The 17,764-nt window shown below is 35.5% G+C and overlaps 1 protein-coding gene across 50 annotated transcripts in view; it reads right to left on the bottom strand.

The window, feature by feature from the left end:
- The window catches only part of Rims2 (regulating synaptic membrane exocytosis 2), a 520,587-nt gene that overhangs the window by 161,180 nt on the left and 341,643 nt on the right, over positions 1 to 17,764 (bottom strand). For 29 of the 50 annotated variants that reach the window (XM_087555408.1, XM_087555415.1, XM_087555422.1 and 26 more), the window contains 2 exon segments: positions 11,810 to 11,875; positions 509 to 688 (listed from right to left, as the gene is read on the bottom strand). The exons of 4 other annotated variants lie outside the window; for them this stretch is intronic. In XM_087555408.1, the coding sequence (XP_087411534.1) occupies positions 509 to 688; positions 11,810 to 11,875 (246 nt within the window). 50 annotated transcript variants of the gene reach the window in all.

Genomic DNA, 17,764 nt, shown 5'->3' with positions numbered 1-17,764 from the left:
TTCCTAAAACTAACCTTTTTACCTTGATCTAGTCAGATTTTTACTTAGGTTTATACTAAATATCCTTTGTATTAGAAACCAACTCATGAATCTAAAAATAAAATCCCAAAGAACTCAAAATTCAGCTAAAGATAATTCTAATAATAGCTAATGTTCATAGAAACTAAATAAATTTATTATTGTGATGGTTACTAGAAAAGTCATGCTTAATGAGCACCATAATTTCTCATTCTTGGAAGAACGTGACAGGACAGGATTTACTTAGGACTCCTGGTTAATGAGAAATCACAAAACAAATGCAATCAGACAGTTAGGCAACCACTCACAATGGCAACGACACACTATCATATCCACTGAATATAAATAGTGTGTTCACACTGACGGTGTTAGTATTGACTTGTACTGGTGATCAGCCAAAAATGATAGAAGAGACCATTTAGCTGTTGGGAAATAAAATGGTGTGTTGGTAGTGCGGACAGGGAGTTAGTCTGATCAATGTATCTTTCACCTCGATAAGGCAGGTGAAGGAGGGGCAGATCTTCCAGTCATTAATGAAGGCATCGACCTCATGAGGTTTGTATCAGCACGTTCAGAGGATCTGGAGCGGGTGGTGGTCCGCTCTAGGAGAGGCCGTTGTTCTGTTGATCTGGATCTGTGATATGGCTGTCTATCTGCTGCTTCACAATCCCTGAAATGTTAGTCAAAAAGCAGCTCAGTTGATCTTTAATGCCTTTCTGCTATTTGGTCATGATGCATCAAACTGATTTTTGGAAAAAAAAAAAGAATTTCTTAAAAGTTTAAAATAACTGTGTATGAAAAAAAGTTTTCCCAACACATCGTGAATAAATTTTAACTAAGTTTAAAAAGTTCTATAGAACTCTAATGTTTTATTTAATTCCCAGTAAACAAGTTGCTCAGTTATAAGCAATGCAAACCACAATGAGGAGAACATGTGAAAAGGGTAATGCATCCTAGCTTAAAGATATTCAATAGTGTTTCCTAGTATTTTCCATAAGAGAGGAAGTTATGCAGGAAGTTTATCAGCAAACAGTAATATATAAAAATGGTAATACCATTCATTACTGTACTATACTGACAGTTTGAGTATTTTAAGCACAAGATTGAAATGAGGTTACAGGAAAATAGGACAACTTTGAAGTGTATATCCATATTCAAACACATCCCCAGACAGAAATCACCCTGTCCAGAGAATTGGTAACTCCATTAGCTAGCTGTGCATTTCTGTGAGACTAAATTATTCAGGTGGGTATTGGATGAAATTGGAATTCCAAAAAACAAGTGACCTCCGACCTGTAAAAGTTAATTCTAGTAGAAGCAAGAATATTTACACCTAGATGACCAGCAATTGTTGGCACGTGTCCCTTGGAGCTTACCATCATGTTTACACACCTTAATGGGGTCATAAATGGAGTCTAATTCAATCCCATGACTGGGAAGACAAACCTAGGAACATTAACTTCTGTTCTAGAACTCAACAGTAACATACATTCTAAATGTTTCAGACAGTTACCTCCTGACCTATTGTGGTCACAGTAAAGGGACGGTTTACAGACCACAGAGAGCACAGTGAGGACAACCTCATCAGTCCACTTTACCAAACAATGTTCTCTGATTTTCAAAAATGGAAAAAATGGGCAATTAGAGAAAGGTAGGAAAAAAGAACACAGGTTCCCCAGTATCATGAATTACCTGGCATACAGTGTAGGAAAACAATTACTATTCAAAACTGAACTGAGTACTTTTCATCCTCTTTTTTAAAGTATCTTAGCATAATACTTCAAAATCATAAAATAAAACAGAAGTAAATAGTTTTAAGAACCTTTATCATTGAATTAAAATGTGGCTGATTTTCTATGTCAAGTTCAGAATTTTTACATAACTATATCAAGAATAAGGAAGGGTTAGAGACATGGCTCAGCCTAAAGGACAGTCTCACAACCAAAAATGTCATGGTAACTGAAATTAAATATAAATTCATACACGATATTTGATCACAGTTTTAAAAGCTGTATAAAATGAAATTTGAGCATAAAATTCATAATCCTACTCTTCTGAAATTCTACTTTAGAGCAAACAGTCTTTTTTAAAACAAATGTGCCTGATAATTTGTGACCTGATTTTAATGTAATACCTCTAATGTGCCTCATTACAGTCTGTCAGGACAAACATAGGTGCATAGCTCTCTTTCGTCTTTATTTCTTACATTTCTAAAGAACAGCAAACTTTGTTTGTTTTAAAGATTTATCATGATATTAGGTTAATAATGGACTTTTCTTCCCCATAGTGGGTGATGGCAAAACAAGGACACAGGTATTGCAACACCAACAGAGAGCTGGGCTAGTGTACAGAAAGGCTGAAGGGTCTGAGGGGAAGTGTCAACCCAGGAGGAAGAACACAGTGTCAACTAACCTGACCTCTCAGAGCTCCTAAGGACTAAGCCACCAACCAAAGAACATATATGAGCTGCCTCGTGGCCCCTACTACATATGTAGCACGTGACTACCTTGTCTGGCCTCAGTGGGAGAGGATGCTCTTAATCCTCTAGAAGCTTGATGCCCTCCAAAGGGAGAAGATAGCAGCATTGAGGTGGTAGTGGGTGGGGGGAACATCCTCTCAGAGGCAAAGGTGGGGAGGGGGTAAAGAACTTGTGGAGGGGAACCAGAAAGGGGGCAACATTTGAATGTAAATAAAGAAAAATTTATAACAAAAAGAATACAAATAACTTTCATTAGCAACAGCTGTTGTGGGAAACAATAGATACCCACTTGTAGGGCTTAGCATTCTTCAATATTTAATTGGGTTTCTTGAGCTATTGCTTTTATTTCAATATAAGTATTTTTCCTAACTTATTTAACTCATTTTAGTATGTGCACACTTAAAAAAGGATAGCCACTTGTTTTACCAAACTTCTAAAAAGTATACAACATAAACAAGAAAATCTGTAAGTTGCAATATTTAGGAAATAATTCAATTCTCATTAAAAACCGATTTAACAATCCAGTCTAGTTTCATTTTTGAGTAGTTTATAATTTTAATCAACGTTTAAAATAGTTCATATTTTTCATTTGTAATTTTCTGGATTGATACAAGTACTGTGCTACACTATGTAGAGAACTCTTCTGTAAACTGAACACATTTGAAGAGGAATCTGCCTAATAATTCCTCAATTACCTGACATGGAATTTCAGTACTTTAAGAATAGTTACCATGACAATCAGCTTGCACATGCAGACTCTGAGAAAAGAATTAAGAATAGGCCAAGATAAAGTAGTTTTGCTGAATTGAAAAAGAGACTGTATTCTTTAAAACAACTGACCTTAAACAAAAATAACACTATATGCAGACTCATGCAATCTGGTACTAATAATGATGAGCTGTAGACATAGCTGAGAGGAGGTCAGACCCTGGTAATGGAGAACATGATCACTGCTAACCAACACTCTTGTCCTCAACTGAAGGTTATCATTATGACTGCAGAGTTATTTTGAAATAGTATTTGAAAACACAAGAACAAAAGATCAAAATCTATATTTCCTCAAAATAGTATGATACAGTATGAGATACCCTTCCTTGAGGACATCTAAAGAGCTTTTTAAGAATTAAGAACTTCCCTTAATTAATATTTTTACTTTTTTTCTTTCTTGTATTCGATATTTTCTTTTCTTTTTAATTTATTTATTTTTATTGGATATTTCTTTATTTACATTTCAAATGTTATTCCCTTTCCTGGTATCATGTCCATAAGTCCCCCATTCCCTCCCCGTCTCCTTGTAGGAAAAAATAACAGAAGCAAAATGGTTTATAAATGAACATGCAACAAATTAAAATCTTCATATAATTATTCCACTTTAGCTATCAAATTCTTATTCTATGAGCTAGTTTCCATTTTAAATGGTTTGTTTATTATAAATTAAAATTATTCAATTAAAATTGAAAAACTCCATCAAGATGTTACCAGACCTTTGAGGATTCCATAAAATAACATTTAAAGGTATGTCTCTAAAGAGAGTGTGGACTGTTATTTATCATGAGAAACAGTGATAAAATATGATCTACTACCTTGTTACCATATGTAATAACTTCCCTCATCAAGCTTGAAAATTCGCGCAGCCTTCCCCGTCTGTCTTTGCACGGACACTAGGATGAGGACTGGGAGTCCCCAAATGTCTGCTGCTGCTCTGCTCAGCAGTCCCTTCACGATGATGCTCACACATTACTTTACCAATAGAAAAGTGCTTATTACTGCCCCAAGAAACTCCCTGAATAGATTTTTAAATTCCATACTCAGAAATGAGAACTATTAACAAAAATAAGTGAATTATTAAAAGAAAAATTTCAGAAAATTAGTGGAGTTTTGGACTTACAATTTGTAGTTTTGGAGGAATATTTTTTGTATATGTTAACAAGAGAAAAATCTTTCAAGAGAAAGATAGCTTAAGAAGTCCCTGGCTCATATTAATATAATATTCAGTCATTCTTTTAATACATAATGTTGACTTCACATGATGTTCTATATAATACACATGGTAATAGGACTTTTTAAACAAAGTTACAAGCATGATAAGAAATAAGACTTGAGAAGTAGAGGGAAAATAAAACAAGACTGTAGAACAGTCAGGGGAGAATAAGAAAGAAAGTAGTATTACTACATCCTAGGAAGTGGCGGAAGACACACAGACACACACACACACACACACACACACACACGGATACACACACACACACGGATACACACGGATGAAGGGGTGGTAAACATGAATAAAGGTTGATAAATTATAGGGATGGTAAAAATCTCTTCACTAAGGAGAAGTGAGGGAGACGGGTCAAACTATAGAGGGAGAAAGCTTAGGATATGATGATGTCATAAAGGAAGCAATACATAAAATAAGAAACAGACATGGTAATCAAATGGATATGGATGCGTAGGCCTATCAGTCAGAAATAGGAAGAGGCTATCAAGTTGGGGACCAGCTATCAAAGTGACATCTTGTGACAGGAAACAAAATCAACCAACAAAAATATTCTTTTGAAAACTAATATAAGTAAAAGAAAAGAAGGCATAGTCTCAAAGACGCTTGAAGAGATTGTAGACTAAGATGAATGCATTTATTGTAAAGAAGATAATAAAATGTCTAAAATTCTGATGCAGAAAAATTATCAAGGAATTAAGAGAATACAGCTAAGAACCATAGGTAGAATGATAATGAAAGAAAAATTAAGTTTTTTTTTGAACACACAGTTGAATTTCAATGTACCAAAACATACCACTCAGGCTGATGTGTGAGGAAAATTGGCAATGGTCTTCTCCGGCTGCAAACCTCATAGGGTTTTATTTTCTCTGATATAGGGTTATATTGTCACTGATGTGAGAAGACAAGCTCAAGTGTGCAATGGTGAAATATACCATATGGGTAACCAACCACTTTCTCATTGTATTCAAGTCCTATTTCCACAGGAAGAAATGCATGCCTGACACAATAAATCTCCCTCACAGCCTGAGGTTGGGGGGGATCATAGAGGATGAAGTGATCACTGTTCTTCTGCTAAATGGGTCGAGTATGGAAGTGGCTGCTAATTTTCTATCTCCATGGGTATAGACTGTAAACCTCAGACCTCTTCAGAGAAGCTTCTTTGTATAGTGGCTAGTGGTTAGCACAGAAACTCACAACCGGTCAAAGTGCAGAAGGTAAGCACCTGTGGAGTACTGAAGTACAAACAGGCCATCGCCCCTCCCGTCCCCGGAGTCTCAGAAAGAAAGAGAGTGATCGCAGGAAAGGGGGATGGAGAGACTGCTGAGTCAGCATCAGGGAAGCCCGCAGTGGAAGATAAGTCTGCTGCATTCAAACAGCAGCTGTGGTTGCCTGTGGAAGATCGTGCTAGTCAGCATTTCAGCACGGGGCAACAGATGTTCACAAGCCCCACCCCATTTGAGGAGCTATTGAAAGTTGATACATTTTAGGGGAGGAAGAGTCAGTTTTCTTCAAGGGTGTGGCTCCTTATAGGCTGACCATTCTCTAGTGAATGGCCGCACATGAATACTTGAGTAGCACAAATTAGACACGGTGAGTTGTAAGAACAGGGAAGTCAGGCAGCCGTGGTGGCACACGCCTTTCTTCCAGCATTTGTGAGGAGACGCTTCAGGCCAGTCTTGTCCACACAGCTAGTTCCAGGACAACTAAGGCTTAAACACAACAAAACAAAACACAACGAAAAAACTGGAGAACAAAACAAAACCCAAAACAAAACAAAAGAACAAAACAACTAACCAAACAAGCAAACAGAAATCCTCAGGAGGAGGGAGGGTAAAGCGGCTGAGCCTAAATACTCTTTACATGTAAAGCACATTCACATTTACATGTTGGCTCTCCCATGCTCTGAAGAAGCACTCTGTGCTATTCTACACCAGATCAGAGCCACTCCAGGGTCATTATTTGTTCAAGAAATAAAACAATCAGTGACAATTTAGGATATTTTGAGGTTAATCGCCTATATTCAAGCATCTCTGTAACTTTTGTTTATCAAGATAAAGGCAAATTTCATACACCCACCTGGTACCTTCTTTCTCAATTCTTCATGTATTACATTTTAGGATCACTGATCTCTAATTCTATACTGAGTTTTAAGAAATCACGCTGACCTACTGCCAAGCTGCTTTTAACTAGCAGCTTTTTCATAACGGTTTCTGCAGATTCCTGCCTTAAATAACCACTCTTCTATAGTCTCGGCTTCCAGTGGTGCTCATTCACTAAAGTTACTTATCCGCTCACGTTTCAGTCTTCAGATAGTGAAAAGGGACACGTAGGACCCTTACTGTGGCTCCACAGAGTTCACAGTCCTGATATCTCTTAAGGGTTAACATGAAACCTCAACTTTTAGTGCAAGGTGCTGACACCCAGCCACATTACAACCCCATTCTAAGTCAGTAATACTCTGGAGACTGCCTGGCTTTGCACAGACTTCTTTAGACTAACCCCTAAGGCTCAAACAGATTTCAATGCATACACATGTAGAAATTGTTAAGTCTTAACCTCACTCCTTGACTTCAGTAAATCCTTTACCTTCCTTTCCCCTTCTGACACCAGCCCTGTAAGTCTGAGAAAATATTATGGATCTTTGAATCTGAAGAAACTACTTCAAACTCAGAAAAACAAAGTTGAATATCTCAAAGTTTTAAATGTATTCTTTGAAAATTCTTATGTATACATAATAAATGTGGATTTTATCTGCCTCCCACAACCATTACCCCAAAATATCCCTAACACATCTCCTTACCCACTTCATACCCCCTTTCCTTCCCCATTATCCACTGAGCTCAGTTAGTGTCGCTTACACCCATGTGGACATAGGGTCATCCACTGAACCACAGGCTAACTACCACTAAGGAGAAGCACTAAAATGTTCTATTCATTACTTCGAGATTTTTGCTCTTATATTTTTAAAAATATCACTATGACACAAATATAATTAACTCATGTTCAATTTAAAAAAGATAAACCTTTGTTATCTTCTAAATGGGACTTTCTCCAAAACTGACCACATACTTGGACACTAAGCAAGTTTAAACAGATACAAGAAAATTGAAACAACACTGCAAACTATATGACCACCATGGAGTAAAGCTGGATTCAACAACATAAGAAACAGCAGAAAATATACAATCTAAACTACTGCTGGGGGAAAATTGGGTCAAGACAGAAATAAAGGAGGAAATTAAACCCCTTTTTAGAATTGAATGAAAGTAAAACACATTATACATAAACCTATTGGAAGCAATGAAGGCAGTTGATATATAGTTGATATAAGTGAATATATATATATATATATATATATATATATATATGTGTGTGTATATATATATATAACAGGAGGCATCTCATACTGATACCAGCACATTCAAAGACTGAGGAGGAGGAAGAGGAGGAAGAGGAGGAGGAGGAGGAGGAGAAATGATGCCTCAAAAGAGTAGATAGCCAGAAATAATAAAATGTAGGACTGAAGATGTGTAGCATGGTCTCCATGTGAGTTCCCTACCACCTGGAGCAGAGGCTGACTCCGACTCTGTTGCCATCCTTTGGATCCCTTTCCCCTAGCTGGGCTGCCATGTCTAGCTTCAGTGGGAGAGGGTATGCCTAGTTCACCTGAGATTTGATGTTCCAGGTCCAGCTGGGACCCCAGGTAGGGAGGGGCACCCCTTCTCACAGAAGGGAAGGTGCAATGGAAGGGAGGAAGGATGTGAGGATGGGACTTGGAGGAGAGGAAGGAGTGGAAATGTGATCAGATGCAAAGTGAATAAATAAATTAATATAAAAAACAAACACAAGGCATGACTGAGACAATGATAAAGAAACAACAAATACTAATAATAGAATTAATAGAAATGTTTTCTGGGGAAAATAAAAAGACTCAAATTAGTAAATAAAATAAGAGGTAAAACAAACATTACAACAGATACCAAGGAAATTCAAAGAATCATGAGGACATGTTTAAAATTCTGCATTCTACCAAACAATTGTTTTTGATACATAAGACCTACTAAAGCTAAATCAAGATGAAATAAACAGGCTAAACAGACTCAGAACACCTGCTAAAATAAAGGCAGTGATTTAAAATCTCCCAACAAAAACTGTCCAGGAATAGATGGGTCCAACACAGAATTCTACCAGTTTTCTAAGAACTAATGGAAAAGGGAACTGAAGGGACATTGCCTAATTCTTTTTATGAAGCCATTATTATTCTGACACAAAGCTACACAAAGACAATCAAAAAGAAAATTATAGGCCAATATCCTTATGAAAACAGATGCAAAAATTCTCAATAAAATACTTGCAAACAAAATTCAAGAACACATCAAAAAGATTTATCCACAATGATCAGCATGGCTTAGTCAAAACTAATAAATTTAGTCTGCCATGCAATCAGACTAAAAGACAAAATCTACACAGTCTCATCTCATCACATGCAGAAATAAGATCCATTGTCCCTTCACGGAGGATTAGGGCAGTGGTTCTCAAACTTACTTATGCTGTGACTCTTTAAGACAGTTTTTATGTTGTGGACACCCCTAACCCTAAAATCATTCTCATTGCTACAACATAACTGTAATTTCGTTAAGAATTGTAATGTAAATATTTTTATTTACCAATGGTCTTAGGTAACCCCTGTGAAAAAGACATTTTACCCCCAAAGGGGTCCCAATCCACAGGTTGAGAACTACTGGATTCAGGATACAAGAGACAAACCTTGATTTTCATCAAGCTTAAAAACAACACCATCCTAAACAAAAGGAATCTCAAAGCATTTCCATTAAAATGAAGAATACCTGGCTGGCAAGCCTCGCCATACCCACTCAATATAGGAAAGGTTGAAGCTAACTTTTACTTTAAGACAGAAGAAATGAAGGAATTCAAATTGGAAAGCAAGAAGTCAAAGTATATTTGCAGATGAACTGATTTTATAACAAAAAGACCCTAAAAACTCTGTGAGGAAAATTCTAGAGCTAATAAATACTTTCTGCAAAGTAGAAAGACACAACATTAACATGCAAAAATCAGGAGCCTTCTTGATATACAAACAAAAGACAGAAAAAAATCAGAAGAAAACAGTACCTCTCCCCCAATTTGAAATCATATATCATCAAGTAAACTCTTCAGTTCCAGAAATGGCTTATATTTTGAGGCCTAGGGAGTCCCGTAGACTCCACAAATACCACAGGCTATTGAAAAACCTTTTGTTTTTTCTCCACAACCTGAAGGTAAGACCCTATTGCTGAAAACTTCACTTGCTTATCAATATTGAGAAACTGAACTGGTGCCCACCTAGAAATCCATTCCTACTAACTGGCACTCATGATTCTTGAATGTAACTTATCCGCTCCTGGAGGTGAAAAGTAATCATCACTCAACTACAAATCCTGAGACCCAGAGCACCAACCCACCTGCAGATTTCCCCACTAGTGCAATAGTGGTACACACATCTTGGGAGCAACCAGCCAGTTTTCTTTGGCTTTAAAGCCCATTCCATGAGATGAAGTTTATACTTGAGGAGAACCTGAGCTTAGACAGTTCATGGGCCAGAGGAGAAAACCCACTACTACTATTCTGCTAAGTAACACAGCAATCGAATGATTTCTAATGACTTAGTACTATATCATAGATCAGTACATTGCTCAATCCTTATTAGAGAAGCTTCTTCTAGCAGATGATATTTAACACAGAGACCCACATCTTGACAATGTGCACAGAGTAATTCACTTTGGGACACTAATCACTAAACAGTATGTCTTTATCATCATACCTCTCCTCTTTAAGACTTAGGGTGCTATATGGAAATGGGGGCATAAACATTGTAAAAGCCAGAGATGATGGATAATTCAAAGGACACATAGGAATTCACAGAGGAAGGTTCACAATTCACAAGATATGCACAGGTTCAAAACAGACAAAATTCTGACACTGAGAAGTGAAAGTAGACACAGAGTCCCAGTCTTAACCAAAAGGCTGTTTGCAATTGATTCCTGCTGGGAAAATTAGTTTACCAGTATATGATTCCCATTCCAGAAGGAGGTTCCCAACAGAAATGGACTCCATGCTTTCTTTTGTTGTTTGTTTGTACTCTTCTTGTTTCATTTGCTATTGTGTCTTACTAGGTTTTTGTTTGTTTTGACTTTCTTTCCTTTTTTTCAGGTATTTATTTTGAGAGAGAAAATGTGAATTCGATAGAAAAGAAGGTGGGAAAGATCTGGAAGGACTTGGGCAATGGGAAGTATATAATCAAAACATATTGAATGAAAAATATTTTTAAAAGTTAACATAAATTTATGTAAATAAATATAAGCTCCACTCATGCTATAGTGTGTGTGCACATGCACGCACATACACACACATGAGTGCTCACACATATGCACCGCAGGCACATACATAAATGCATGCACATCATAAAAAGACATTGAAGTAGGAGGACTTACTGGGAATTAGAAGGACTTTGGAAGAGTAAGAGGAGTATAAGAGAGGATGGAGAAACCATGCAATCAGAATTTACTATACATGTATAAAATTATGAAAAATAACTAAAATGTTATCAAAACAACAAATAATCTAAGCTACAAATGGCCTTGAGAACTTAAAGAACATTAGAAATCTTCTCTCTTTCTCTTTGCAGTAATATCTACATTCTGCTCAATGCCAGAAAAGCGCTATTTCCCTCTAAAATAAGTTGAATTTCTTTTTAAGTATTAGACTTATTCTACCCACAATTCACTGGAAATGTCCTTCTTCAGAATAAGTTATAGTAAGATTGAGATGAAAGGTTGAGCATTCTAAGAGACCCAAGCTTCTCTACTGTGGAGGAGTAGATCGGTTATCTATGAGCAAGTAACCAGCAACAGAGCATGTCAATGCATATCAAATTAGTCTCATCTTGAGAAACACAGAAGTAGGGAAGCAGGTTGTGAGGACATACAAATAAATCAGTGTTAATTATATATGGGAAGTTAGCAAAGGAATGTGATAGCATCTGTAATAAGCAGTCTCTTGTTTTTGGTAGTAAAGTTTAATTAATTTCTAATAAAATAACTTTTTGGATAATTAAAAAATGATTCTAGTCCATCAAACAGAAGGTATTTTTGACATTTTAGTTTCAAATCATTTATATACTTTACATTACTAGGATATAGTTCCAAATTGTATTAATGGTCTCACATCTATATTTAAAACAAAACTAAAAGGGAGTTATATCACATAGACAGGAGCATGCAACTCTACACACAGACTCGATTGTAAGAAAATTATACCTTCCATCCCTGTGGTGATGCTCACTGGTCTGCCTGTGTCGAGAGCGAGGTAGAGTGAGAAAATGACTGCAAGCATGGCAGAAACAAGAATAAAATGAGGCTCGGGAGAGAAGGAAAGGCATGGCTTACTTCTAAAAGTCAGAAATAAACAGAGTAAGCTAGTGAGCAAGCAAATGAGAACGGTTGCTGGAAAAGCTTGGCCACCGCGATGTCCATGGAAATATGCAGAAAAATAAACCAAATATTCTAAAAATAAAGTAAAACAAAATATCGCATTTAGATATTCTAATTAAATGATAAAGGTAATTGGTTATTACTATATTGAGCACCATTTAGCAATTGTTATATTACAAAGATGTTTTCCTTATTTTTAGAAAGAAAGATGAGAAGAAGAGTAATAAAATAACCAGCAAGTTTAAGGACAGAGGTAATACCTAATACCTATCATGATTAGGGCATTTCATGAGGTTTAATTTTTCTTTCATTAATCCTAAAGGTAAGAAGAGGCTTTAAAATTTCATTTAATAAAGAACAAATCAATTTATAAGCTTATAATGTTCATTAAGTATATTGAATATTATGCATTTTAAAATTCATTATATATACATATATGATATTGCATATTTATTACATGTTATTAGCTCTGTTCTCTTCATGCTTCCTTGCCACTGTAAAAAATCAAGGCAACAAATGCCTAACTGATGAAGCCACTGGTTTTCTTTTTATGACACTAATTTAAAATTTTCCTTTTAAAAATATTTATTTCCCAATTATGGCAGGTAATCATTAACTTTAAAACAACAATGCAAAGAAAACTAGAACTCGCACAGCATTCATAGATCTAACTCATGCGCGCGCGCACACACACACACACACACACACACACACACACACACACACGAGTGCGCGCGCGCGCGCGCGAGCACACACACACTTTATGACCTTGTTATCCTGCTGCAAACATGCCTTGCCTCCTTTGTAAAACATTTCTATTTCTCATCTCAAGCTGTTGCCTCCTCCTCATGTTTTTTTATTTAGGAAGGAACTGCTGCTTGCACTTAATTTTGCCTTTCCTTCGAACTGCTTAGGTTCCCTTTGAACTCTTGCTTAGACGTGTCTCCTGTAGACACTCCAGGAAAGTCGTGGAACAGCATTCTAAAAGCAACTTCCTAATGTAACTGTTGTTGTTACTATTAAAGGAAAACTTGTTTAAAACTGATATGGTAGAATCAATATATCAGAATAACTAAGATCAGAATGTCTGTGGATGGAGGGCGAGCAGGAAGCCGATCTCCCGCTCAGCTGTCCTCACCACTGTCTGCCTCAGCAGCCAGCCTCTCGGGTTCCTAGTCCTTACTTATCTCGGGCTAATGTAGGACTGTGGTCATTTTCACTTTCAATTATTTATTTACATTTTCACTTAATAAACCAAGTTTTAAGGTCTCAGAGTTTAATAATTTTATAACACTCAAACCTCTCCCTTGCATCGCTAAGACGGCTTGCATCAGGTTTCTGCATCTACTGGATTAAGTTTCCACCCTTCAAACCAGTTAAAGGCTCTGTCAATCGAGAAGCAAGAATTCCAAAACAATCACCAGCTACTGTGAAAACTGTAAACGTGAAACAATATTCTTTCTGTAAATAGAAACACTGTTGTGTTAAAACAGTGAACCATCCACAAGGCCTGAATGTACATTCATTGTAGGGCTCACTCTTTTCTGGACATTTTGAGATGCTCTAACAAGACTTATATTTGCTTGCTGAAAAGTTATGCTAATTTTCTGAACTTCTGCGTGCTTACATTTGTGATCTCAGCATGAATCCTTCTGGAAACACTCTGAGATTTCAGAAAATATAACTTCAAAACTCACTAAAATGCCTATTATAAAAGCAATGAAACACGATTCTCAGAGAAGCCCATATCCAGGTTCTGGAGGTTTTACTTCTGAGTATCTTTCTACTTTTTTTTAACTTTTGTACTTAAATACTATATTAAAATACATTTATTTAGCCCCAAATCCGATTAGTTTTTAAATTCTTCTCTACTCTATAACCATATGTGCTGGTTTGAATAGAGCTGAGGTCCCTAAAAGGCAACAGGGAATCCTCATCTACTGAGGATAGTGGTGTAGAACTGGACATCTCCACACACAACCAGTGACACTAACTTTAAAATTGTATTTGTAATGCTAAAATCAAACTTAATGGAATGAAAAATGACCAGTATAATGATGTACTCCACCTGTTGTGATGTTATTAAAATAGTGTCTAATATTCTCCAAATTTTCTAATAATAAATTAACCCCTATGACTAAAATCTTTAAAAGGTTTTTAAAGCCACATATTTATATCTTCTTGCAAATTATATTGCCAGCTGTAACAGTCACCCAGGTACGAACGAAACAATAGTTCCCAGGTTTACTAAAGAAACAATGACTCAAAGGTGCAAGGAGAGGGGGTGAAAATAAGTAATTCATTTACTGTTTTTTTTTTACCTAATAATTGCTATGGAAGTGTTTGCAATACTTGTAAAGACTTTCCTCTTCACAACAGAATAAGATATTGACTAATGATGGTAGGATGACATAGATCTAGAATCAAATATCCAATAAAATACAGAAACATAATTCTTAATTATTATCCGTAAAAATAATGTGATGTTTCATCTCATGTACCCACCACTGAAGTTTAGCAAAGAACTATAATTTCATTCAAACAGCACCATATCATATTCATATTTCACCATTATCATATATGGTCAGTGTAAAAGTCTGTCTTCATATACAATTTTCTGATACATCACAAAATGCTGCTTACTCCAAACTCCATGATGTGCAGATGTGTTCTGCCTCTGGAGCTTTGCTCTTATTGCCTGAATAAACTTTCCCATTTCTAAGCCAACTCAGGTCTTATCTTCCATACATTTTCCATAATGCCTAAGTTAATTAATTTCTCAGAGTTTTTTGTTTGTTTGTTGTCATTTTGTTATTTCAAGTAAACTGCTAATCCATTAAATATAAAATATTTACAAGTCAATGTATTCTTAATGTAATGTACATATTAGATCTTTTCATTACATAGTATAAATTATTCTTTCATTTTTGAGGCTGTTATGTTGTTCAGTCTCCATTGAATTAGCTATGTATCCACAGCTGGCTTTGAACTCCTGATCATCCCACCACCTTCTGAGTACTAGGATTATATATGCACTGCCAGCTACATTCAACTAACAGGACAAATTTTTGATGAAATATGTCTATGTGCTCTACTCTGTGAAAACTGGCTGCCTGACAAGAAATATAGCTGTCATGGGAAGCACTGTATCAGTTAATTGATTATATATAAGATATTTTATAGATACAGAAATAAAATGGTTTCCCCAAGAATACTTAAAATACTAAATACAAATTCAAGATCACTTGGTTTCAAATCCTATGAAAAAGAATACATTCAATTAAATAAATTTCTAATTCAGTGCATTAGATTTTACTAACAAGAATGATGTGTGCATCTTTTAAAATCCCTAAATTACACTACTTACTAACAAAATTCTTTCTTTAGAAGGAAAAGTTTATTTGGGCTGTGATTTCAAAAGGAGAAAAGTTGTACCACAGTGGGGAGGTCTGGCAATAAACAGAAGGCATGAGAGGCGGGAACATGAAGTTGAGCGCTTACGTCATCAGCCACAGCATGAAACAGCGAGAATGGAGTGGAAACAGTGTAAGTCTTTAAATTCCCAAAGCCGGTCTCCAGTGAGATACTTCCTCCAAGTGAGATACTCCTACCCCTCCAGAGCAGTACCACTAACTAGGGAGTATACATTCAAGTACCCAATATGATGAACATTATTCATTCAAACTAGATCAAACAAGGGTACAGAGAGAGCATTAAACTGGCAATGTATGGTGGTCATCAGAGAATCGTTCTATTGAGAGAGATTAGAAGGAGTGGTCTTGTTGGAGTAAGTGTGTCAGTAGGGATAGGCCGTGAACACATGTGTCTCTTTTCCTGATGTTTATGGCTCCAGATATAGAACTTTCAGCCACTCCTCTGGCACCATGTCTGCCCATGTATCACCATGCTCTCCAACATCATGAGAAAGAACTAAATTCCTAAAGCTGTAAGCGTGCTCCAGTTAAATGCGTTTTTTTTTCATAAGAGTTGCTAAAGTCCTCTAACTGGGCCTACTGGAAAGTCAACTAAACTACATTCAGGGCAGGTCTTCTAAGTTAATCCTTTCTGCAAATTTCTCAGAAACACACAAAAGTATATTTTATAAACCACCTAGATATATCTCAATCCCAATTAAATTGAGCAGATTCATAACTCTATAAAATGGTCTTCAAAAAAATAAAACAAGAGTATTTCAGTACTTTTTCATTTTAAAAAGGACATTCTGGTGCATTTGATTACTGAAATACTTAAGAATATTAAACTCAAATAGACATTAAGGGAGAATATTATACAATGGATTTTGTATCTTGTATTAATGATTGCACAAATAATCAAATAGTTCTTGAAATGCATTGGATTGTTTGTTTTTATTGAAATAAAATTGTACTCTACATAATGTTTTAAAAAGATTTAAGATTGATCCCAACAAGGAAGTTTTACGTCTATAAAAGTAAGATGAAATCATATGAATCTATTTTCTTCAAAACTTCCAGGCACAAACATTTAAATATTCTTGCTACACTTAACAATTCATGAGATTAAGAACAAGAAAAGCATAATGACATTTCAAGTATAAATGTCTTTGATATGGGCTTTCAAAGAAAATATTAAAGGTGAGTGGTTATATGTTTGTGGTGATTAAACCTAAAAATATGTGCCTTAAAATACTGACAAAATATTATGTATTTAATGCAACAGTAAAGTATTATATAGTAATTTTATTTTATCACATTATCCAACTACTAGGATATATTTTTGACTCCATATTTGTCTACTTTTCATTAAACGATCACTTTATGTAAGCTTATAAAACCTTTAAAATCATTTAGACAATGTTATTCTCTCAATAAGCAAATTTTCAATGGCCAAGAAGCTTGTTACATTTATATAAATAATTTGAAAACCTAATAAAGTTCATTAACACTCCATCAGGCAACCAAAATACCTATTGATTCTTTTTATTACTTGTTCCGTCTCTTAAGCCAACACCAACATGGTAATCTACTTTTACTATTATTGTACTAGATAAGCATATTGTCCACTAGGCAGCACTTCATAATCACCCTTCAAGGCACTGATTACGTGAAAAAGTTTAAAAGATTTAAAAAGCAAAAAAGTATTAAATAGTTTTTATTTAATACTAATAGAGGCTAATAAGTATATTTTTATCTTTGATCCTACACACAACAAGTAGTATTTGTTTGACACTATCAATGTTGAAGATACCCTCTACTTTGTCTTACAATGGAATTATATGAATGGATAGAGTACTAATCTTGATTCAAACTAAATAATTTCTTTTATACATCCTAACAGTCAATGGACTTTAAAGACAAAGGAATGTAAGTATATTTTCAATATGTTCAACTTTATCCTTATCTTAAACCCATGTGTGAGTTTGAAAAACATCCAATGGTATTTTTTTTATATATATAACCAAAGATTAAATTAGAAAGTTAATTTGCTTAAAGTTAGTAGGAATTAATGTAAGCATTGTAACATATTATGTTACTCCAGAGTTTGTCACTTTTAATGGGTCAAATTCAGAGAATCTTCCAAATGCAGCAATGAAGAAGTATGATTTTTTTTTTTAGGTAGTTAAAGCTTCACTGAAGGCCATGAAAGAAAATGTCTTCGAGAATTATAAAAGGTTTCAGAGACAAACCAGACTCTGTCTCAGTGTTTGTGTATATGAAAAGTCACGCCATCTCTCTGAAATCCATTCAGCACTTTAACCTCCTCGAGCCTATGGATGGATATATGCTACACATGATACTTTGC

Source organism: Rattus norvegicus, chromosome 7 (genome assembly GCF_021556685.1).
Source record: "Rattus norvegicus strain SHRSP/BbbUtx chromosome 7, alternate assembly SHRSP_T2T, whole genome shotgun sequence".
In the NCBI taxonomy this organism is placed as follows: Eukaryota; Metazoa; Chordata; class Mammalia; order Rodentia; family Muridae; genus Rattus; species Rattus norvegicus.
This window is presented reverse-complemented; position numbering and strand designations above follow the sequence as displayed.